This window comes from Gossypium hirsutum, chromosome D10, assembly GCF_007990345.1.
Source record: "Gossypium hirsutum isolate 1008001.06 chromosome D10, Gossypium_hirsutum_v2.1, whole genome shotgun sequence".
In the NCBI taxonomy this organism is placed as follows: domain Eukaryota; kingdom Viridiplantae; phylum Streptophyta; class Magnoliopsida; order Malvales; family Malvaceae; genus Gossypium; species Gossypium hirsutum.
Window position 1 is genome coordinate 54195601 of NC_053446.1, and position 23573 is coordinate 54219173.

The 23573-nt window shown below is 34.6% G+C and overlaps 2 protein-coding genes and 1 long non-coding RNA gene across 3 annotated transcripts; 2 read left to right on the plus strand and 1 right to left on the minus strand.

Annotated features, from left to right (window-relative positions):
* The first annotated feature begins 9463 nt into the window (after positions 1 to 9463).
* Positions 9464 to 12841, plus strand: LOC107916267 (uncharacterized). Its single transcript, XR_001689443.2, has 3 exons — positions 9464 to 9913; positions 10002 to 10071; positions 12095 to 12841. It is a non-coding gene; the product is annotated as an uncharacterized lncRNA (long non-coding RNA).
* Positions 12842 to 14815: 1974 nt separating this feature from the next.
* On the plus strand, positions 14816 to 21859 carry LOC107916265 (elongator complex protein 2). Its single transcript, XM_016845431.2, has 10 exons — positions 14816 to 15046; positions 15161 to 15248; positions 15376 to 15461; positions 15652 to 15805; positions 16870 to 17030; positions 17297 to 17971; positions 18201 to 18522; positions 18975 to 19192; positions 20480 to 20657; positions 20997 to 21859. Exons 1-10 carry the CDS (start codon positions 14903 to 14905, stop codon positions 21488 to 21490), a joined length of 2520 nt encoding a protein of 839 aa, XP_016700920.1. The 5' UTR covers positions 14816 to 14902; the 3' UTR covers positions 21491 to 21859.
* Positions 21674 to 23305, minus strand: LOC107916266 (G-type lectin S-receptor-like serine/threonine-protein kinase SD2-5). The gene has a single exon (XM_016845432.2). The coding sequence runs from the start codon at positions 23112 to 23114 to the stop codon at positions 21933 to 21935; it is 1182 nt and encodes a 393-aa protein (XP_016700921.1). The 5' UTR covers positions 23115 to 23305; the 3' UTR covers positions 21674 to 21932.
* Between the last annotated feature and the right edge of the window lie 268 nt (positions 23306 to 23573).

The following is a 23573-nucleotide window of genomic DNA, read 5'->3' on the forward strand; positions in this document are numbered from 1 at the left end:
AGGAGGCAACTTTAGAAGAAATAAAAGCACTAAAAATCTCAAGTGCATCCATCTCCATATCACCAAAACAAGAGTAGACAGGGCCTCACGAAGAGAAAAAAAAACCTAAACTATGATTATGAACACCTAAAAGACCACAAAAAAAAAACTTTTTATGATCTTTCAAAATAGCAGCAAACACAATCAACTTTCTGGAAGAGAGCACAATAGCATCTACATTACACTTAAGCCGCCCAACTGCCTCCAACATCCTTATCCTTTCATGCATCCCAGTGAATTGTTGCAAATCAAAATGAAGATTTTGAAAGGTTTGTTATTGCCCTAATATAATGAGGGTTGTGCTTGTTAATACTGGGTATAATATCTAGGTGGGATATTGTGTTGGACTTGGTGCCCTAGTGTAGTATTTTCATTTATGTACACTTAAAATTTTTTCGAATAGTTTGATTTAATAAAATTATTCATGAATTACATTAATACCCTTTGTATATTGTCCACACATGATTTTTGCATGTAAAGAAAAATATAAGCAAATATTAGTTCACTGGTTGTCTAATGTTTAACTAATACTATGTGGTATTATGATAAACTGTAAAAGTAACATAGTTTAATCCCATTCTTAATGCGTTTTTTTGATGATTAATTATGCAAATCAGTGAATTTGATGCTCCTAATCCTTTAAATTCATGTTTCTATACTTAGGAGAGCATTTGAGAGTGAAAGAAGCGAAAAACGAGCCAAAATCGGACAAATAAAGCTATTTTCAGGATCCACACGGCCTGGGCATTTCCACACGGGCTGGCCACATGCCCGTGTGAGCCACACAGGTTGGCCATGCGCCTATGTGCCAGCCCGTGTTGATTTCGCGCCCTACTTCCCAAATACACGGAAAAACCTAATTTTTAGGCTTTCTGAGCATTCTAAAGTCTATAAATACCAATTAAAAGAATGCCTAAGGGGGCACTCAGAGAATATTGAAGAAAACACTCGAAGAATGCCATTGGAATCAACTCGGAAGTGAATCTCCATCAATATCGAAGATTTCCTTTTAATTTCTTTTGAAGTTTTATTGAGTTTCTTTATGTCTCGTGGTTATCCTAACTTTGAGATGTTTCTATTCAAGATCATGAACTAAATTCCCTAGATACCTAGGGAAGATGAAACCTATGATGAATCTTATTATTTGATTTCTGATTTACATATAAATACTTGATTCTTGTTCTTAATTATGTATACTTATTTCTTATTTTAATATTTCTGAAATATTAATTCATGTTTAATGTGCTTATTTCAGTGGAAAAAAGTCATTGTTTAAGAGTAGATCTAGCATAATTGAGTGAGTTGCATGCAACCCTAGAAATCGGACGACATAAATCTACTGGATTAGAGTCAAATCTAATAGGGGAATCCATAGATCGAGTTAATGTGGCAATAGGGGTTTTAATTAGAAAGATATTTCAATCATTCAACCTAGAGTCAATTATTCTTACTCTCGAAAGAGATATTAACATAATTTAGGGATTTCTACGGATCAAGACACAAGCGAATAAATCGTTTAATTCAGATTCAAAATAATATGTGAAGTCTAAGTGGATTCTTTCCTGGGTATTGTATTTCTCTTTGGTTATCTTCATTTATTTTCCTATTTTATTCTGTCATATTCTTAGTTAAATTAGATTAGTAAATTTAGATTAAAAATAATCACTCCAATTTATCAGCTAAATAATAGAAAAACGGTAATTACTAGTACTTTTAGTCCTCGTGGATACAATATTCCCTACTCACCATAGTTATACTATTGTTCGATAGGTGCGCTTGCCTTTGTCATAATTAGTTTAGTGATCATTATATTATGTGGTCGAATTGTAATACGGAAAGACAATTTATATTAGTAGATGAGCCTAAATATCTTCTTAGTTCAATCGGAAATGAGAAAACCGATTGAAATGTTGTCTATCAAGTCTAATTAGGTAGATGCTTTGTGTTGGGCGTCGAAGCAGATGACTCCCAGAAGATAAAGATATAAATGTGACTGACTGGACTGACAGTACATTGAACAGGACCCAAGAAGAATAGATTCTAAATTCGCTTGTGGATTTCTTAACTTGTGATGTTCATAGTGTGACATACATTAATCCTTAGTGGATGATGGACTATGCATGCATGACTCATATACTTTGATTTAAGTAAAAGTTTGAGTTCCAAAAGATAAGGAATCAAAAGTTGTTGCGCTGGGTATAAAACTTCTACAATATGTAGCATCATTCATAATAGTGGAATTCATAATCCAATACATGTGTAAGTGATATCATCTCATTGGCATTACATGATAGATGATAATTAAACGTGGTCATGAGTCATTCGTCTTTGTGGTGAATGACTTAATTACTATTTGATAGTAATTAACTTTTTATGAAATAAGATGTAATGGTTACCATAAGATAAAATAGGATCATATTGGGAGAGTGGATTTATCCCAAAGAGACTAAGGATATCCTATGAGGGTAACACACTTATGACAAGGTCATTGGATGAGCACTGACCGAGTAGCTTTCATAATGGTATGTCATTAGAGAAAGCATAGTCACGATACTATAGTGGAAGGACTTCGTGACTAAATGAGTTTATAATTAATAGGTGAAAAGTTGGAACTTAATTATAAATCATTTGAGTCCTAATCACATATGTCGAATCAGTCTCTCCGCTAGCTCGTTGAAATTAGAAATAAATTGTATGTTAATGAACAAAAATGAATAGAAATGATAAAGTTAGAGAAATGAGAAACATTTGGAAATGAATGTGATTTTCTAACTAAGTGTGGAAATGACTTGAAAATTAATTTATAGTTTTTTGAATTATTAATTAACAAATTAATTAATTGAAGTTAAAAAATATAATTAAATTAACTAGTCATCATGAATTCGTTGAAAGTAGAAAATTATATATATTTTCTCATAGATTCTTGTACAGTAAAGTTGTCATGATTTTAATAGATTAAGAATCAGGTTGAGAAATTTATTTAATTGTGAAATTTATTTATTTAAATTAATTTATGATGTTTATTTTAGAAAAAAAAATGTACTGAGTTTGATTGAATTATAAAGTACTGGTTAAAAGTTTAAGAAACACTTATAATTGGACCTGATACAGTAGATGTCTCAAAGCCCCTCATATTGAAAATAAGGGACGACAAACACTAGTATGTTAAACTAGGGTTGTTGCCCCTCTCTTTCCTAGTTTAACTAGGAGATTGTTTCTCTATTAAATAGGCATTAAAATTTTCTACTAATTCAACAAGAGTTTCACTTCTTCTCCTTATAAATAGATGACACCGATAGGGATAAAAACAAAATAAATTACACAACTTTGAGATATTGTTATTTTGCTAAAAAATATTGAGAATTTATTTCTAAGTATAAATTTTATTTTTCAAGGATAATAGTTCTACTAGCTTCTATTAGAGAGAGTTTCACTTTCTCACTGAAAGTAAAGTAAATAATTTTTTGTTCTGTATTTGATTCGAATTTGTTTGAGCCCATACTCGAAGCAGTTCGTGGTACAAGAATAGCGGAGAAGGTCGTTCTATTGAAAGCTGATAATGACCATCTGGCCACACATGTGCGATTTCGAGAAAATATTATTAATATAAATATCACAAGTAGACTTAATTTTCAATATTTTATTTTTCTGTTATGTAAGAAAACGGTTTTCGAACTGAATTTTTTTCAACATATTTGTAGTACTAAAGGTAACCTCCATAGTAAAGATGATAAAGATCATAAGCACCATATAGGTCTTGAGGAGAACTTGGTTGAGGAAGTGGTTTGGTATGTTGTCATTTAGTATTGGTTTAGGGTTGATTTTAGGTTATTTGTAGTTGGGTTTGAGTTTGCTGTTGATCCTGGTCTTTTTTTTCTGGGTTTGTAGGAGCATCGATGGTGGAATGAGTCATGTTCGATCTACACTCATAACACCAATTATTGATGCTAAGAGGTGACGTGAAAAAGATCATGATAAAAGTTGAGGTCAATTCACCTTATAGGGGTAGAGAGTCGTACTTTTTTTGTGGTGGAGATGGTTGAGATTTGAGGGTGGAGAGGAACAAGAGAGGAAATGAAGGAGAGAGATGAGAATGCTACGTGAGAGAATGAGTAAATGTATCCCTTCTCAGGGTGAGAGAAGGTTCATATGGGTTGGCCTCAAGGGGCACGTGGTAACCTCTGGTTGGCCAATTGGTCTTTTCTAATATTTTTCTTAGGTGGGAAATATAACATCACCTAAGTTGTAGGGTATGTAGGTAACAAGTGATGATTGTATTAGAGGCCAAGTTGGAAGAGAGGGGAATCTACGACCGTGTTGTAACAAAGGTGCACCTCTCGACAAAGGTGTTGGTGATAGGCAAAATGGTTGTGGTTGAGGCAAATATTGAGCTTGAGGTTGAGGCAAAAGTACAGGTGTTCTTGTTGAAGATGCCTAAGCTATTGTACTAGTGTCACGGACTGCAGTTCAAAGCCCGTGACCATCATACCAAATGTATTCAATAGAGGTTTATTGCTCAGATGGGGATCATTTGGCCTACGAGAACTGGCCCGATTCAAAGAGTTATTGGAGCAGCCTGTCAAATTGAAGCCTGGTTGGCCCGATAACGAAAAAATGGCAACTTAGGCTAATATAGTAACTAATCTTAGAAGATAGAGGGAATCATATCTTGTAAAGATTAGATTAGATTAGATATGGAATATCTTGTAAATTCCTAAAATAAAGGGATATGGTTAATCTCGTCTGTCAATGTAAATGTATCTTGACTGTCAGTTTTGGGGGAGCTCAACTATACATAGAAAGCCTCCCCCTCAGTTGTACTCACTCTATTCATTGTTTAATTATTCTTTGTGAATAAGAGAATTGAGAGCATTTACTCAAACACTTTGCGTGCGCTCTTTCTATTGTTCTTTGTTGGTCTCCTTTTGGCATAAATTGCTTCCGCTCTTCAATTTGGTGTGTTAGAGGAGTTCTTAAGAAATCTTCACTTGAGTTAAGGCTAACTTAGGCGAGTTTAGACAAATGGATCGTCTAAGGCCGCACGGATTGTGAGATGAAAGGTTTAGCCCCGTGACAAATGGTATCCGAGCTGTCAGTTTGAACCAAGTGATATCTGAGTTATTGGTTCGAAGGTACCGTTGGGATGTTGAAAGAAGAGTTCGAACAAAGATGGGTTAGAAATTTTTTGAGGGAGATGTTGTCGGCTATTGAGGACTGCGTGGGTAAACATGAAGAGTCCATGGATGACACAAAAGAGTCAGACAATGCGCTTGAGGAAAGCATTGAAGACTTGAGGGAGCAGTATAGGGACTTTGTGACCATGTGTCTCACTTCCCACAAAGATAGTATGCAAGAGTTGCTAGATTCCTAAATGAAGAAGCTGACGGAGAGGAACGATGCTCTCGAGGCCATGATAATGACTCTGAGGGGAAAAACAATGGCCACGACGAGGGCTTTGAGCACAAGAATAAAGGAGCTCGAGGGAGAGCTGACCTTGTGTTGAGTAGCCGTGGGGAAAGGAGTGTTAAGTGCAGCACTCAGTAACGAGGATGTCCTAAAGCCAAAAAAGTTTGTGGGGACAAGGTCTGCATGTGATGTGGATAATTTCTTGTGGATGATGGAAAACTACTTCCGTGCCAAAGGCATAGTGGATGATGTGGTTAAGGTAAACACTGCTTCAATGTTTCAATACGAGTTAAAGGGATAGTTTTACCCAGAATTTACTGAGGAAGAAGCTCGAGCAAAGTTGCAAGGGATAACGCAACAGGGCACAGTTGGGGAGTATGTACGAGAGTTTAAGGAACTCATGCTCCAAGTTTCAGATGTGACCAAAAAAGAAGCATTACTTACTTTTCAGAATGGATTGAAGCCGTGGGTCAGGCAAGAGGTGGAACAAAGAGGTGTCCAAAAGCTGTCGGAAGCCATGACGATAGTTGAGTCTGTGGTCAAGCTTGGTCTAGGGAGAGACAAGCTTGGGTCTTCCAAGTCCGAGAGAAATGGCGTATGTGAAATGGATCACAAGGAATATATGGTTGATGACAATGACAACGGCGACAGTAGTGGTAATGGGAAACCACAAGTTAGGAAGAAGAAACCCAAGAGGAAAAGGGACAAGCTGAAATGCTTTCTCTGTGACGGTCCACACATGTTGAAGAAATGTCTGAAGAAATCTGCGCTTAAGAAAAAGTCAGTGGGTAAGGCCTTGGTACTTGGTTCGAGCGCAAGGGATGTCGAAGCCAAGGAGGTGAAAAGCGAGAAGAAGCCAGTGGAGTGCTTCTTGTGTCATGGTCCGCATAGGTTGCAGAAGTGTGCAAGAAAGTATGTCATCGAAGGGAACGATGGAGCAGAAAAGGAGGCCAAGAAGATTGGCTGGGGCAAGGAAAAAGTCGTAGCCAAGAGGGCAAAGAGGAGTAAAAAGAAGCGAGTAAAGTGTTTCTTGTGCCGTGGTCGGCGTGAGTTACGGAACTGTCCAAAGCAAGTCAAAGTCAAAAGAAAGGCAACGTTTGAGCTTGGTGAGTCATCGGAGGGGCTTCCACCCAAGGAAGAGATGAGTTTGTCATCGGACTTAGAGGAAAAAGTTACGATGAAAACAGTGAAGCTGGGACCAATGAGACTCAAATTGAGTGAAGCGTCAGAGTTGGCCGAGTCATCGACAAGGCTTTCACCTATTGGAGAGGTGGGTGGTGCATCAAACTTTAAGAAAAAAGAAGTGATGCATGAGGGACAGTTGACCAGAGTAAATGCAAAGTTACATTCCGATCATTTTGATAGTGTGTTGCATTCTAACTTGTTGACTTGGCAAGAACGTCGGGGCCCTTTCGAAGTGCTTGAGAAAAGAGGTTGAGAGATTGTGGGCAAAGTGAAGCCAAGTGTTATGAATCATGAGGATTCTGTTCGAGTCAAGTTAGAATGTGGACAAGAGAGTGACATAACTTCTTGTTATCAAGATATACAAATAAGTAGGACGGTTCGAGTTAAGAAGCAACGTAAGCCGACGCAAAAGTCCCGAAAGAAGGGAAATGCTAAGGTGTCGAGACGAGATCGAGGCGAATCAAGTTAGTGTCATTCAGAAGCCGCAACGAGGATGTTACGAGAAAGGGTGGGGGAGAATGTCACGGGTCGCAGTTCAAAACCCATGACCATCGCACCAAATGCATCCAATGGAGGTCTATTGTTCAAATAGAGATTATTTGGCCCACGAGAATTGGCCCAATTCAAAGAGCTATTAGAGAAGCCTGTCAGATTGAAGCCTGGTTAGCCTAATAACGAAGAAATGACAACTTAGGCTAATATGGTAACTAATATTAGAAGATAGAATGAATCATATATTGTAAAGATTAGATTTGATTTGATATGACATATCTTGTAAATCCCTAAAATAAAGGGATATAGTTAATCTTGTTCGTCGATGTAAATGTATCTTGACCGTCGATTTTAGGGGAGTTCAATTATAAATAGAGAGCCTCCCCCTCTGTTGTACTTACTCAATTCATTGTTTAATTATTCTTTATGAATAAGAGAATTGAGAGCATTTACTAAAACACTTTGCGTGTGCTCTTTCTATTATTCTTTGTTGGTCTTCTTTTGGCATAAATTGCTTCCGCTCTTCAATTTGGTGCCTTGGAGATGTTCTTAAGGAATCCTCACTTAAGTTAAGGCTGACTTAGGTGAGTTTGGACGAACAGATCGCCTAAGGCCGTATGGATTGCGAGACAAAAGGTCTAGCCCCGTGACACTAGTTGGTCCGAACGGTGGACCCAACTTTGTAGATGGAAAGGTTAATTTTAGATTTCTCTAGATGATGGATGGAGATTCAATGCATCAAGTAGACCAAGGAAAATAATTTTTTGGTATCCTTTTTCTTGAGTATTAAATGTATATGCGACTTTTGATTAAAAAATTTTAAAAACTTCCTAATGTTTATTTTCATTCATTTCGTTTAGAGTTTAGTGTTTCGACCATTTATTTGAAATGTATACTAGACATCAACTTGATGAAAATTTTTACTAGAATAGTAAAATTTCACATCACCTAAACTCTAAATTGTTTTAATTACATAATAGTAATATAATTATAAATTTATGGGAAAAAATACATAAATCAATTCTCTAATTCTACAAAAAGGATCCCTAACTCGTGATTGATCTAAGCTTCTAATACAACAATTTACATATGGTAGATATATTGTTTATGCCACGATGATTAAAAAGGTTGCAACATTGTGTATATAAACATTGTCTTTTTTTTCTTAGACTCTTAATGTTTGACTATTTAATGGTAGTTGTCGACTACTTCAGCAACCATATGAACCCATTAAATGCAAAATGTTTGATGCCATTTATTAGTGGCATTAAGCATATATACCCACCAAGTGCAATGACCTTACAACTTAATGGTGCCATTTGTTTATGGTAACAACCATATGGTCCTACCAATACTAATGGCTTGTGGCCTATTTGGCTAAGCCAATAGGAACCATATTTCTCAAAAGTGGGTGATCACTGTAAAAGTGCTATCGTATTGAAACAAACCCACTAAAATGACTTTGTTCGATAAAAAAGTCTTATCCCTTTTTTCCTTCCTCTTAAACAAAGTGAGTCGATGTTGTCAATACATTTCTAAAAATGTAATTTTTCTAACCTCTTTGCCATTTTAAAGCAGTGAAAATTGTTTGCAAACATACTAACCCATAAATCGTAACCCTACAAGAATGAGTCGTGATAGGTATTTTTAGGGCCAAAATTTAAGAAGCCACTAATCATAGTCAGCAATTTCACAATACTAAACTTGACACTCAAGGGCAGGGGCGAAGCGAGAACAAATTTTTAGGGGGCGAATGAAATTTTAATTTTTTATAGTCTATATCTTTATAATTTTTAAGCGATTAAATCAAATTTTTATAATTTTAAGGGGGCCAAAGTACAATTTTACCTTTACTAATTTAAAATTAAAAAAAATCAAGGGCCTAAATAGAAATTATCTATTTTAAGGGGGCCAGGGCCCCTGCCAGCCCCTTTGTATCTGCCGCTGCCCAAGGGTGGCGAGATCAACGTAATCGTTTGTCTTCTCCAATAGTTAAGGAATCAATACTCTTTACAAAAGTAAAATATAACATTCAATAATACTGAACTCAACGCCTATAAAAACTTTTTAAAATTTGATTTTCTTTGGAATACGATGGAACATTTGAAAATTAAGAATAAAATGTAGAATAAAATTTTCATAATTTATAATTTATAGTTATCAAACAATCAAGTTATATTTCGTATATAAATATATCAAACAAAATTTATAACTTAAATCCAATACTTAATATTTCAATTCTTGTTTTTTTAACACTTAATTTTTTATTTTATCAAACATCATCTTAATTAAAAGTTTTGATAGGTTTAAAATTTAAGTTAAACAACAATAACATTATGTTTCGTTGGGGGAATAGGAATGCATTCCCCCTATACCGCGGGCCCACAACCAAACGGGTGTTTGGCTGGACATAATGCCATTACGTCCCGAATCAGTTTCGTCTCTAATACACCCAGGTATTCCCCCCATTCAGCACCGATTAGGGCATCCTTACCCGTTTCTTATTTTCGTTTCCTTTTTCTGCCCTCATCGATTTCTGCTTCTTCTTCCATAGGTATTGCAGAGTTAATTTCTGTCCTCATTTCTTCTGCTTTCATAACAAATCCTCAAATATATCTCTTCAATCCAAATCTCCTCCCATTTCTTTACTGGTTCTCTCTCTCGGTCTCTTTTAAATTTTTTTCCTGTCATTTTTTTAGCTTTGGGTAACCAAAGGCCAAAACACACACACGCTAGAATCTGTTTTTTGTGGTTTTTAAAATCCATTGCTTCATTGGAGACTGATTTTGAGGTATGAATCTTAAACTTTTTCTTTGTCTGTCTTTGCCTTTTCATTTCTATTTTGGTTTCAGATCAATGTTTTTTTTCTTATATTTCAGTGGATTTATTTCTCTGCCGTTTCTTTGTTGCGATTTTTGTAACCCCTGCTTCATCGGAGGCTGATTTCAGGTATGAATCTTTGCTTCAACAATGTCTTCGGCTTCCTCTGATTTATGGTTGTGGTCTGAGTTCTTTATTCCATTGGGGAGTTCTATTTAATTGCAGGGTGGCTTTGATTTCAAAGTTTTGTGGGAATACTATGGTTTTGATTTCAATGTTTTCTTCTTTGTGTTAGATTTTTATTGTTGTATGAAAATTGAAGAATATTGGTTTCTAGCTTTTTGTAGCCAGAACCATTGCTGTTACTGGAAGGCATTAATCACCATTGTTTGACCATAACCAAGATGATAGGTGACATTTTCATGTATTATGGTCTATGTTATGTTGATTAGGATTAGGTGGTGAGTGCCGGATATGGGTATCTCAGTTGTTTTGAAAATTTTTCATATATTTAGAGGATCCTATTCCTAAATATGTTTCATATATTTAGAGGATTCAATACCCAGATTGATATCATACTTGAGACTCACATTAGAAAATTTTTCATACAATTTTTTTTGGGGGGATGCAGAGTTGTGTGCTAATGTGAGTCTCAAGTATGATATCAATCTGGGTATTGAATGTAGTGGCAGCTAGTTAATATTAATTAGCCATGAATGTTATATATTGGTTCTTCTACCTCTAGAAAGCTTCTCCAGCTTTAGAATGACATTCAGGTGACTCATCTGTTGCATAGGAAAAGAGTTGCAATTTAACTATGGTTTTTTGAGAGATATTAAGAAGTGTTGGCAGTTTGCATGCTCGAATTTGTTCCTTTGTTTCTGCACAGTTGATGAACCTTGACATGATAAAAGGGCAAGTCAATGTACATTTTAATGTAAAAAATGCTGGCATTTTTTTTCTTTGAAATTAGGCAAGTATTTCTCAATTTTATGGCTGAGATCTGGAAGACTCCAAGAGTTTAATTATCTAGACTAGAGCTTTTTACTTTTGGTGCAGTGCAGTTGTACTGCCTAGGGTCTTTTTTTTCTGGCAGGTTTCTTTAGTTTTTAAAAAGAAAAAATTGTCGAGGTAATATGCTTTGTACCCTTTTACTTCTACTTCTTGTTTTAAACCCTTTCTTGCATGTGATCTTTGCTGAGACAGTTTATGCATGTCTATGGTCTTGCATTTTCTTTCTCCATCTTGCCGAAGTAGAGAGTTCCTTGTGTTGTTGCATGTAAATCTGGCTTTAGTGGTAATATATATTTCCATATTTCCTTTTATCTGGCTTTACAATTGCATGTAAATCTATTGTTGAAGTTTTCAATTGAAAATGGTTTCTATATTTTTCTTGAATGATCTGTTTATATTGTGCTCTGGATTTTAAAAGAAGAAGAAGAAGAAGAAAATTTACATGTATTGAAGTTAGCTTTGAAAATTGTCCATGAAGCATGAAGTTTAGATTGTGATCTGTTTATATTATGCACTAGGTTATTCCCCTTATCATTATACTTATTGGATGTTATTACAACTTAGTGCACTGTCCCTTGCATCTTGTGACAAAATTTGCAAATTTTATGCTCTTGGGTTGTTTTTACATTTAAATCATATGGCATATTATATTTATGGTTTAGGGATACTGCCTTTGAGTCTTTTTTTTTTTGGTTTGATATGGCCAGTTCTAGTTGCTGGAGTGTAGACCTGCACCAGGCTCCATGCCTGATAGTTCTTGCTTATTCTTCATTGTAATGAAATTATAACTGAAACTTTAATTGAGGTACAAAGCTATTGGACTAGTTTGAATTGTATCTAGTTTGTAAATGAAAAACTCGGATGTAAATCTAGCTTTAGTGGTAATACATATTTCCATATTTCCTTTTATCTGGCTTTGCAATTGCATGTAAATCTGTTGTTGAAGTTTTCAATTGAAAATGGTTTCTGTATTTTTCTTGAAAATGGTTTCTATAGTTTTCAATTTGTGAGTGCTCACTCTTTAGCAAAGAAAGATGACATTCTAAACCACTTTCTTTAAAACAAAACTTTATTACTTTAATATTCATAATAATTAAACAGCACCAAATGATGATTTTTACAATTTGGGTTTTTGCAGAATCCCGTGCAATCATAAGGTACTATGCAGAAAAATACAAATCACAAGGGACTGATTTACTGGGAAAGACAGTAAAGGAAAGGGGTCAAGTGGAAAATTGGCTAGAGGTTGAGGCACACAATTTCAACCCACCAATTTATGCCTTGACCCTACATCTGATGTTTGCTTCCAAGATGGGGTTCTCTCCTTATGAAAATTTGATCAAGGAAAGCGAGGAAAAGCTAGGGAAAGTTCTGGATATTTATGAGGAGAGGCTGTCAAAGAACAAGTACTTGGCCGGTGATTTCTTTAGCCTTGCTGACCTGAGCCACTTGCCATTTACTCAGTACTTGGTGGGTCAAATGGGAAAGGAATACATGACAACCAGTAGGAATCATGTGAGTGCTTGATGAGATGATATTAGCAGCAGACCGTCTTGGCAAAAGGTTCTCCAGCTCTATGCTCCTCCTTTCTAAGAATTGAAAATGATGCAATCTGGGGATGGGATCTTTTCAATGATGTCTGCTTTGTTGTTTAGCAGTTTGGTTTGGTTTGATTTGGGGTCTGGTCTTTGTCTGTTTTAAGAGGCCAACTAGTTATCCTATGTTAGTTGTAGTTACAATAAAATGTTGGTAAGGGTAAGGGGTTACTGTTATCGTTGTGTTTGCCTATGTTTGATATTACGAATAAAGATGAAGAAATCATGGAGATATCAAAGAGAATCAAGTGCTCAATTGAATGTGCTTTAAAGGCAATTTTTTTCTTTTATTTTCTGTGGTTTTATTACTTATTGATTTTCTTTTTGTTGGTTTAAATCTTCAAAATAATTGTCCAAAAGGTTTTGGTAGTGTTGGCATTGGCATTAATAAAAGTTTGAGCTTACTCTGAGTATAATTTGAACCTAAATGTGGTAGTGTTGGCATTGGCATTAGTAAAAAGTTTGAGCTTACTATGAGTATAATTTGAACCCAAATCACATTTGAGGTGATAACTCAAATCACATTTGAGGTGATAAATACTTTATCCATTAAGTTAATACATGGTTCAAGTTAATTATGGTGTTTATTTATTGTTAATAATTTATACAAACTTATGATTATAGGTAATGTAAAAAAGATAAATTATTTACTATGATATCAAACAAGTGAAGTGGCTTAAAAAAATTGGAAATCTAATTTTCGTAAGTCAGGATCCTACCATTTATTTCCTCTTTAGAGAATTTGCTGCTCATTGAGCTTAGCTTTATCTAGTTTTATATTAAGAATTTTATTAAATTATATATTTTTATTAAATTATATTTAATAATAATTATTTTAAATTATATTTTATAGTATTATATATTATGATTTTAGTAAATTCATATAAGAAGATTTAATATTAAGAATTTTATTAAATTATATTTAATAATAATTATTTTAAATTATATTTTATATTATTATATATTATGATTTTAGTTAATTCATATAAGAATATTTAATATTAAGAATTTTATAAATTATATATTTTTATTAAATTATATTTAATAATAATTATGTTAAATTATATTTAATAGTATTATATATTATGATTTTAGTAAATTCATATAAGAATATTTAATATTAAGAATTTTATTAAATTATATATTTTTATTAAATTATATTTAATAATAATTATGTTAAAATATGATTAAATTATTTATTATTTATATTAATAATATTATTAAAATTTAATAACAATAACAATAATCATCTACCTAAAAAAATTCTGCTAAGGGGTATTCTAGTCATTTTAGTTTTTTTCTTATGCTATTACAACATCATTCTATTCAACCAAACACAAGAATACTATTACGCCTCTATTCTATTACATTCAACCAAACAATTGAATTGCTATTACGTCTCTATTCCATTATAGCGAACCAAACGTGCCCTTAGTTTAAAATTCCATAATTAAGTGAAAGAAATTAAATATTTCTATCCTTCTCTCAAATCTTGGTTTTTTTTACCAAAATGTTATAAAATAATTATTTATTTAAATAATATAAGTTTAGAATTATTTTTCAAAATATTATGAAATGTATAATATTTTAGTAAATTCAACACTAAATTGTAATCATTTATGTCTATTTGAAAATATGTAGATAATTTTTTATCTTAAATAATCATCAGAGGTGGTTATTTAAAATTCTGAAACGACATGCTATACACAAGTATGACAAGATAGAGAATCACTTCTGGACATTAGATATAGAAAAAATATAAAGATCCAAATTACTCCTTAAAGATAATATTTTGATAAATAATTTAGAACCATGTTATTTTTATAATATTTTAGTAAAAGAGCCTTCAAATCTTATACCCTTTTCTTTTGAACCTGATCAAATTAATTTTTCGACTATTAAATAGATCAACTTCGTCATTATACTATTAAAAAGAATCAAATAAGGTTAAAGTAGAAAGTTAACCTTTTCTGTATAAAAAATATATCATTTATTATTTCACAAAATATTTTTAAAGTTTTTATGGTTTGTTTGGAATTGAAATGCAATTGAAAAAAAAATTTCAAGATATTCTTTATATAGTGAATGTTAACTCTATTACGATTTGGATTTATTTATTCCTTTTAATAGTATAAGGACTATATTGATTCATTTAATAATAGAGGGACTAAATTGATCCAGTCATATAATACAGGGACGTCCCAAGAATTTAACCCTTTTATTTTCTTTTCTCTGTCCGTCCTTTTTCTTCCTTAGTTCTGTCCTTCAAAACCCTAAACCCTATTCATTTCTTTTCTCTTCTCTTTTCGGTTCTTTCTTATTTCTTGTTTTTTTTTTCATTTTTTAAAACAATGTCTATTAACAACAGTAAAACAGAAGTAAAGAGATTGTTTATAGGGGCTGGTTGCAACAGAATAGTGAACAACGTTTCATGGGGTGCTTCTGATTTGGTCTCCTTTGGTGCCCAAAACGCCGTTGTTATTTTCTGTCCCAAGGTTTCTCCTTTACCTTTCTTTGTTTCTTTTCTTTGTTCATTGATCGACTCTTCCATATTTCTTTTCTTATTTATTGATCAGCGCTTTATCTTTGTTTTCTTATTTGTGATGTAGTCTGCTCAGATCTTGACTACACTTCCGGGTCATAAGGCAGTTGTTAATTGCACTCATTGGCTTCCAAGTAATAAGTTTGCATTCAAAGGTACAGTAAATGGCGCAAAGGTTTGATACTAAATTGTTCTTAAAAGGTTCAACCTTTTTTAGTGTTTTTAGGGCATTTGAACAATTCATTGGTGTGGTAGTGAATTTTTTCTTTCTGTTATTTGCAGCTAAACAATTAGAGCGGCATTATCTACTATCTGGAGATGCTGATGGTGTTATTATCCTATGGGAACTTTCTCTTGCTGACAATAAGGTATTCTCTCTGCAATTCCTCTAGTTTTTATTTTTTATTTTCTTAGTTAGGAAGCAAAATATAGTGATTTGGTGTTGTTTTCAGATTTAAGCTTTGTTTTTTGAAAGAGTTTGGCATATTTAGTTTCCTTTGGATCTTTCTGTTACTATTGTTTTATTTTAATTCTTTTTCTTTTTCCCGATTTTTACAGTGGAGGCCTGCTTTACAATTGCCAAAATCACATAAGAAGGGCGTAACATGCATTACTGGATTTATGGTTTCTCAAACTGATGCAATATTTGCCACATCTTCTTCTGATGGCACTGTTTGCATATGGGATGTTGTGTTTCCAACTTCTTTTGGCTGTGAGTTAATGTTTGACGCAACTTAATTTAACCCTTTTTTGCATTTGCTGTCATTGTTAATCCAAAATCTTTTGTTTTCACCTGTTCTGTAATTTGCCTCAATTATAAAAATAGCTACTGCAAATTCCCAATGCATACACCATATTGCATTCCATTTTGCTTCAGAATTTAGTTGCTTTCTGTTTGTTTTCAAACTACTAAGAGTTTGATATTTGCGTCTATTGAGCTTTTAACTTGGCTAGCTAATAAAATTTACATACTATTTCTTGTGGATGTAAGTTTATTTTTTATTATTGAGTTTGGGTTTGTGCCAGGTAGGTCTTTATTTTTCAAGAGGTAACCCTTTAAAGGATTTTTTTTTTCTGGAAAAGAGAAAATATTTTGTTAGCTCCTTTATCTTTTAAAAAAATTTCTTATGCGAAGTGTTCTCACAATGCTGCATAGATTGGCTATATAATTGTACGGGAGTGGCAAAAAAGATTTAAGGATTGAAACACATTCTATGTCTAGACTGCTTGTGTCACTTGTAATCCTCTTTAGATATTGTTGTTTTAGACAGATTGTTAGCTAACTGTAAGTAATATGTTCTTACACCATGGATGTGTCATTTTGATTTAATGTCCTTATACGACTTTGAGAGGAATTCGGCTATTCAGGTCCGGTTCATGTATCAATTAGATGAACTGGCTTCATAAAGGCCATTTCTTAAAAACTGGAATCAATTTGTTCACTTGGTCATTTTTAAATTGATTGAGATGAGAGGAATAGAGAATGGATTGTTTGAACTTTCCATTACACTGTTTGATGTCTTGGTTCTGTTAAACAAGCATTAATTGGACAAAAGTGTCGATGTTGCAATGCAGGATGCAACAAAGCTAGAGGCAGTTTTTGTAGAACTCCTTCAATTGTAATCTTATTTTAGCATGTTTTGATGACTATCTGTGTTTAATGTGTCATTTAGGTTTATAACTTTTTTGTTAATCAACCATTTGCTATCCTCTTCCAAGAATTATTATTGAACAATAGTTGATAACCACTGAAACCTTGATTGTTTTTTCTTTTAGGTGAATGTAAATTATCATGTCTGGAAACTCTAGTTGTTGGCTCAAGACCAATGGTAACACTTTCACTTGCACAACTGCCTGGAAATACAGGGCTTATAGCCCTGGCAATGGGAGGATTGGATAACAAGATTTATCTTTATTGTGCGGAGAGGACCGGAAAGGTACCAACTTCTGCTTTATCTGTCTTTATTCATGCATCGATTATCTTTCTATTGATTTTAACTCAAAATGTTTTTAATTCCAAACTGGTAGTCGTTCAACAGAAAAGTCCTTTTCCGTTCTCCTTTATCTAAGGCCATTCATTCTGAAAGGTGTCAAGATACCCAATAGCACCTTTTATTTTTTAACCATGTCATTTTTGGCCCTCGAATATTTCTCTGTGGCCTATAAGTAAATTTTCTTTTCACTTTTAAATTTGCATGTCCAGTTTGTACGCGCTTGTGAACTAAAAGGGCATACGGATTGGATCAGGAGTTTAGACTTCTCGTTACCTATATTCAGTGGTGAAGCCGATAGTGTTCTACTTGTAAGTTCATCTCAGGACAAAGGTATACGCATATGGAAGTTGACTTTCCGAGGTTCTCTAGCCAATACAGAGGGTACATATAAAAGAGGTGAAATAGGTCTGGCATCTTACATTGAAGGTCCTGTTTTTGTCGCTGGCTCATTCTCTTACCAAATATCTTTGGAATCTCTTCTGATTGGACATGAGGATTGGGTATATTCGGTACAGTGGCAACCACCTTCACTGGCGGCTGAGGAAGAGATTGGCTTCTATCAACCTCAAAGCATTTTGTCTGCATCAATGGATAAGACTATGATGATCTGGCAACCTGAGAGGAAAACTGGTATTTGGATGAATGTGGTCACTGTTGGGGAATTAAGTCATTGTGCTTTAGGCTTTTATGGTGGCCACTGGAGCCCAGATGCACGTTCTATCTTGGCACATGGGTATGGTGGCTCATTCCATATGTGGAAAAATATTGGTGTTAGCTCAGATAATTGGCAACCACAGAAAGTACCTTCTGGGCATTTTGCAGCAGTGACAGATATTGCTTGGGCAAGGTGTGGTGAGTACCTGCTGTCAGTAAGTCATGATCAGGTGAGATGTCACCCATTTTTAAGAAATAGTTTATGAACTTTTTAATCATTTAATTTTATAAACTTTAGTGACATTTTATGGACATAAACAATCAATTGAAATATTGGGTCCCTTTTGTAATTAATTTTTTTTAAAGATGAGATGTTAATATCAATAGAATTAATTTACATTCCTTTGAATTTTTCATGAAATTAAATGGCGGTATTGATGTTGTAATTTCTTGTTGCAGACAACTCGTATTTTTGCTCCATGGCACAATCGAGATCCTCAGAGTTATGGGGACTCCTGGAATGAAATTGCCCGACCTCAAGTACACGGGCATGATATTAATTGTGCAGCTATCATTCAAGGAAAAGGAAACCATCGTTTTGTAAGTGGAGCAGAGGAGAAAGTTGCCAGAGTGTTTGAAGCCCCTTTGTCCTTCTTAAAGACTCTGCATTATGCTACTTCAGAACAATCAAGTTTTCCTGAAGATGTCCAAGCAGATGTTCAGGTCCTGGGTGCCAATATGTCTGCTCTTGGTCTATCACAGAAACCTATATATGTAAATGGTTAGTCTCATAAATCATACGTGCATTCCAACGGAGATATCATGTACCCTTTTTTTCTGATTTAACATAATTTTACTTTTTTGATAAATAAATGATTTAGATTTTATAGAGGTTTCTTTTATAAAGACAAAAACCTTGCGAGTATACAGCTAGTTATCTAGTTTGGATATCCTATGTGCCATTTTAGATGCTTGTGCCTTGAGAAACTTGTAGATGCAGCTGTCCTAGCCAAGCTGTCTGTGGACAGAGCAGTTGAATCTGATTTTCACATTGAACAACTGCCTGTGAGCACAATTATTTTGCAACATTAATACTCTCCTTATCGCTCTTGTTGTGTATCCTATTGATGGTGAAATTTCTTGCTAATTGTAATGACCTAAGTTTATCTCCATCAGTTTGTGTGCATGAACTTGTATAAGCAAATTATTTGACAGTAACGTTTTCCCTTTCAGCAACTCATGAGATCCAAGAGAATCTCGGAAATGATGGTCTTGACACTCTTGAATCTGTTCCTGATGCTGTTCCAGTCGCTTTAACTGAACCTCCTATTGAGGATCAACTTGCATGGCATACACTATGGCCAGAATCACACAAACTCTATGGACATGGAAATGAACTGTTTTCCTTATGCTGTGATCATGAGGGAAAGCTTGTTGCTTCATCATGTAAGGTACATGTCTTTCTTTCCATATGGGTCACTAGAAATTTAATTCTGATGAATTTGGTAGGGTGGATTGTGTTTTGATGTAATCCTGCTCTCATTTATGTTTTGAATTAACCTCTCTTTTCACGTTGATTGTTAAACCACAATGTGGGTGCTTTTATCATGTCTTGTTTTGGGACATTGTTATGAAAAGTTCACTTTGGGGAAAACTCTGAGAAGCAGGCAGTTATTTCTTGATGATAAGGTTGTATAGGGTGGATCTTGTTAGTCATTGGGGAAAGAAATTTTTGGAGGAATAATAAAATAGGATGGTCTTACAAAAATAATTAGTAATTGCCACCATGGAGAGAAATAGTTATTGATATGGATACGTCAATATGTAAAATTGGTAAAAAGAAAATAGTTTCTTGTCCCCTTATTTAGTCTAAAATATATGCATGTTTGTAGAAGTCCAAAGCCCCTAAGTTCATGGATAAATAGGATAAAGAGGAGAGGAAAAAGTATAAAAAATATCAACTACGTGTATCTGTAAAAAAATTCACTGATTTTGGACAAAGAACCATATAATGGAAAATATTGTGTGCAGTTCAAAATTGAGAAGATAAGTTTTACTAATGTGCATCTAGTTTTTTAAGTTCATTCTATACATTTTTCGTATTGCTCTATAGATGTTTCTTGTTATTAACCTTTAGTTTGAGTGCTCGAGTAATTTGGTTGAGGATTTAGAGTTCTTTTGCTTGAGTAAGTAGGTTGAGGCTTTAGGGTTCCTTCAAAATATACTGTCGTCTTTAGGATGAACTAAATACAATATTTTATACACAATTAAGGTTGTTTCTTATGGTCACTGATGTATATATACTATAAAGTGATTGTTTATATTTTTATCATTAAATTTATATATAGTCTTGTTTGTACAAATAAAAATCACGTCATAGACTCATAGTTATCTTTTTCCCATTGAACATTGGGGTCATAAAAGTAATTGTTGCTTCCTTTTTCTATTAAATTATCTGTGGTTAATGGTACAAGTAATACATACCGCATCTTGCAATTTCCCCAAATTTTTTTTTTAAATGAGAAACTAATTGGAAACATCTTAGTAGTAAGTTCTGGAATCTCTAAATATACCCTAAAACAACATGCATAGTTGAAATTTAGTAGGATAGTTTGGTATGTTGGAGTTGTAAATGTTCTTGAATCAAGAATGCTATATGACATTGCTTTAGCAGTGCCGAAGTGATAAACCGTTAAATTTAAGTCCTTTTTTAATTGTTTCTTATACTACGCCTGCAGGCCCAATCAGCAACAGTAGCAGAAATATGGTTATGGCAAGTGGGTTCATGGAAAGCTGTTGGTCGCTTGCAGTCTCACAGCTTAACAGTCACACAGATGGAGTTCTCTCATGATGACAATCTTCTTTTGGCAGTCTCAAGGGATCGCCAGTTCTCCATTTTCAAAATCAATAGAGCAGGTACTCAGAAATCTACTAATTGTGTTATAATACTGTTTCATTTAAGTACTCGATCTAGTTGGTCTAATTTCGAATGAAGTCCATGTAAGTATATTTGTTGTCTTGTAAAAGGCAACTGTTGCTAAAGTTGTCCCAGAAATTACTTCTTTAGCTTGTTTACTTTTCTAGCAAACTAATCATTAAATGGGGAGGCAGGAGAAAACTGTTAACCTACATCTTTTTGCATACTTTCGGGGAATTAGAAATTTAAGGCTGAAGACTTTTGCGTTGATTGAATTCCTCAATCATGTTTATATCCGGTTAAATTTTGAGATTAAATCATCTCGTTTCTATCTGTAGGCAATGATGAAATTGATTACAAGCTTGTAGCTCGGCAGGAGGCTCATAAAAGAATAATATGGGCATGTTCGTGGAACCCTTTTGGTCATGAATTTGCGACAGGTTCTAGGGACAAGACAGTGAAGATCTGGGGTGTGGAGAAAACATCTTCGGTTAAGCCACTTTTAACTTTACCGCAGTTCGACAGTAGTGTCACTGCCCTGTCTTGGGTTGGTCTTGACCGACAAAGAAATGATGGGCTTCTTGCAGTGGGAATGGAGAGTGGGCTCCTTCAAATTTGGAGCCTTCATGTTGAAAGAAGTGATGATAGCATTCCAACACCAGGTGTGGCCACTGCTCAGATCATACGGCTTGATCCTTTCATGTGTCATGTTTCTGCAGTTAACCGTTTGGCGTGGAAGAACCCTGAGAACAATGAATATAGCACAAACCTGCAGCTTGCTTCTTGCGGAGCTGATCATTGTGTGAGGTTGTATGAGGTAATCGTTCACTAATCTGATTAACTACGGTGTACTATAACCATTTTTTTCCCCTCAAATCAAATCCATTCATAGTCGCCCATTTGGGGGGACAACGCAGTGCCTTTTTGGGTGGAGTGAAATGTAAACGCGGATTAACCTTTCAGAACGTGTATTGTATGTAGTCTTGAAATAAAAAACAAAATATGAAGTCTAGTCTACAAAGCGAAAATAGGAACTTTCTTACTAGACTTTCCCTTTTAGAGTACATGTAATCTTATGATAAAAACAAAAAAATCTTTCACTACCGTTTGAGTCTTGGATTTTCTTTTGGGTAACTTTTACCCTCTGGACCCAAAGGTTGGGATGAATACAAGTACGTCACTCAAAGCTAGCTTTGGAACATGGCAGAAGGATTGACAACAATTTTACTAATTTTAGACTAGTTAAAACTGGGAACAGACGCATTCCATGATCATCACCTTGGCCCAGATAACATGGAAGGTAAAACTGTTGTAGCAAAACACTCCCCAACTTCTGGTGTTATTTCATTTAGGAAATCTTCATCCATATCAATTACAACATCAACTGAACCCTCAAAAACCTTCACAACTGCGGACATGGAAGGCCTCCTGGCATAATCAGTTTGTAAGCACCACGCAGCAACCTTCATCATCTCTACGACTTCAACGGCGTTCAACTGCATATCATCGCTGCACTTATCAACTAAATCCAAGAGTTGTCCTTCCTCTTGCTTTCTTCCAAAAAGTTTCAATAAATGCCTATCTTCTTCTTGTTGAGATCCATCGATGTTTCGCCGCCCGCACAGAACTTCTAGGACTATAATACCAAAGCTATAGACATCTACTTTCTCAGTTATGACTAAGCTTAACCATTCAGGAGCCATATAACCTGGGGTTCCCCTCATACTTGTAACAACTTGACTTTGATCTTTTTCAATTAGCTTAGATAATCCAAAATCCGAAACTTTAGCATTAAAATTCTCATCTAAAAGGATATTTTGAGGTTTGATATCTAAGTGAATTATCTTTCGGTTGCAGTCTTCATGAAGATAAGTAAGTCCTTTGGCTATATCTAAAATGATCTTCTTTCTAACTTGCCAATCAAGTGAAAGATCCTGATTTTTATTAAAGATCCATCGGTCTAATGATCCATTAGCCATGTACTCGTAAACTAAAAGCCTATTGAATTTTTCAGCACAAAATCCAACCAAACTTACCAGATTGAAATGGTGGATGCTTCCAATCGTCTGAACTTCAGCTACGAAGGACTTGTTAACTGGACCAATGCCAAAAAGATGTTTCACTGCAACTTGAGAACCCGAAGGCAGTGTTCCTTGAGAAACAGACCCAAATCCGCCTTCACCAAGCTTGTTGCTAAAATTCTTGGTGATGTTCTTCAACTCTTCATAAGAAAACCTCGTTGGCATTCCTAACATGTTGTCGAGATGATCTTCCTCAACTTCTTGGAACCGATTTCTAGATCTTAGAAAAAAGAAAGCCCCTAAAACAACTAGACCAAGTAAACCGCATAGAAGTAGGTAAAAAAAAGCATCAAAAATTGAGCCCGCAATAACTGCTGTGATCAGTAGAATCAAAATCAGTAGCGAGTAGCTACGGATATTCCCATACATGAACATTGCTCTCTAAGAGGGGGCAATGGCTTTCCAGGGAAGAGAGAACTTGCTGCAATAATGGCATCAAACTTGATAAACTAAATAGTTCATTGTTTTTTTCTTCTAAGAAATCACCGAGAAAGAGCAGAAAAGTAAATAAGAAATTGTTTTAAGAAATCACCATGGGAACAATTCTCATGACAACCCCTTGGATCAATGAGAAAGAGTGGCAACCATTGATCATGCCAACTCAGCATGTAATGAGACCGATTACTACTAAAGGAGACTAACTTTTCCTTAAAAACGTGTGGACTAGAATACAATTTCTTCCATAAGTTGGCTCCCAATATATCTCTCATAATCAGGTTCCAAATTCCCTGGGGGTGACTATCCAATTGGATTAATCCAGGATTCTGACCTGTTGTCAAATTTACCATGAAGTCTGCCACCCAATTTGCTTCTCGATAAGCATGTTTGATTCAC

Bases quoted from the DNA above. Each gene is read 5' to 3' on its own strand.
- LOC107916266 (XM_016845432.2), bottom strand. From the start codon at position 23,114: ATGTTCATGTATGGGAATATCCGTAGCTACTCGCTACTGATTTTGATT.
- LOC107916265 (XM_016845431.2), top strand. From the start codon at position 14,903: ATGTCTATTAACAACAGTAAAACAGAAGTAAAGAGATTGTTTATAGGG. The intron at 15,249-15,375 runs GTACAGTAAATG...TGTTATTTGCAG, and splicing joins TAATAAGTTTGCATTCAAAG to CTAAACAATTAGAGCGGCAT. The intron at 15,462-15,651 runs GTATTCTCTCTG...CGATTTTTACAG, and splicing joins TTTCTCTTGCTGACAATAAG to TGGAGGCCTGCTTTACAATT.